The sequence below is a fragment of the Pteropus vampyrus genome, unplaced genomic scaffold (genome assembly GCF_000151845.1).
Source record: "Pteropus vampyrus isolate Shadow unplaced genomic scaffold, Pvam_2.0 Scaffold34, whole genome shotgun sequence".
Taxonomy (NCBI): domain Eukaryota; kingdom Metazoa; phylum Chordata; class Mammalia; order Chiroptera; family Pteropodidae; genus Pteropus; species Pteropus vampyrus.
Window position 1 is genome coordinate 7,125,178 of NW_011888815.1, and position 1,201 is coordinate 7,126,378.

At 62.4% G+C, this 1,201-nt stretch overlaps 1 protein-coding gene across 1 annotated transcript in view; it reads left to right on the plus strand.

Annotated features, from left to right (window-relative positions):
• ALDH1A3 (aldehyde dehydrogenase 1 family member A3) overlaps nt 1-1,201 on the plus strand; it is a 33,455-nt gene that overhangs the window by 15,865 nt on the left and 16,389 nt on the right. The window contains 1 exon segment of the mRNA XM_023529014.1: nt 430-532. Coding sequence (XP_023384782.1) covers nt 430-532 — 103 coding nt within the window.

Genomic DNA, 1,201 nt, shown 5'->3' on the forward strand with positions numbered 1-1,201 from the left:
CTGTCTTTCCAGTTCTCGAAGGCTCCCCCGGGTCTCCCCGGAGCCCTGCAGAACGGTCTTGCCCGCTCACGAGGGCTGGAAGGGCCCTTTCTCTGACCCGCGGGACTGGCCTTCTGCGGGGAGGGGTGGGCAGGACCACGCCAAGGCGGCAGCCGGCTCCGCCACTAGCCAGCTGGGCGGCTGCGGGCAAATCGCTGGGCCTTCGAAAGGCTCCCGCTCCACCCTGTAAGTGGAGCGGCTGAGACCCAGGGTTCTGGCGATGTCGGGGTCTCGTGGGAGTGAGGTGGCAGCATGGAGGCCCATGGCGCTGGAGCAGAGCCGTGGGGTCCCTGGCCGCTCGGTGCTCGCCGACCCCTGGGCTCGTTCAGAAAGTTTGGGCCACATCCGGCCACGGCCAAGGTTTAATCTGATCTGTTTGGTATCCTGAAGGTTGGAAAGCTGGTTAAAGAAGCCGCCTCCAGAAGCAACCTGAAGAGGGTGACTCTGGAACTGGGGGGGAAGAACCCCTGCATCGTGTGTGCGGACGCTGACCGTGAGTCTCGAGGGCAGGGGTCCCTAACCCCCGGTTCTGGTCCGTGGCCTGTTAGGAACCGGGCCGCACAGCAGGAGGTGAGTGGCAAGCGAGCGAAGCGTCATCTGTATCTGCAGCCGCCCCCCAGCACCAGCATCACCGCCTCAGCTCCCCTCAGATCCTCAGGCATGAGATTCTCATGGGAGCGCCGGTCCCCGGTGCCACAAAGATTGGGGATCGCTGCTTTAGGGGATTCTTTGCCCAAATTCAGAACCAGTTGAGACACACACACACACTCGCACACACAATAGCAATTCTTTCTCACCCTGCGCCATCCTGCCATAAATGGCAGGTGGAGCTCGGACGCCAGCGTCAACTGCTGACAACAAGCTGAGCTGGAGGAGAAGGCTGTGTCCTGGGTGGTCCCGGGGGACCACCTGTTGCTGCCCGTCAAGGTTGAGCTTGCTTCCCCGAGCCGTGGAGCAGGCAGGGGCTGTGAGGACAGGGCAGAGAATGGGGAGCTCGGCGGACGCACCCGCTCAGAGGCGCCAATCACTCTACCCTCTAACCCGGTGTCCCATAGCGCTTTCTGGCCCTCCAAAGACTGGAGATGTTTCTTCCTTCTTTGTCTCAGGCCTGACAGATCGAGGGGGACAACGGCAGCTGACCCTTAAAAATACCCGCCGGCCT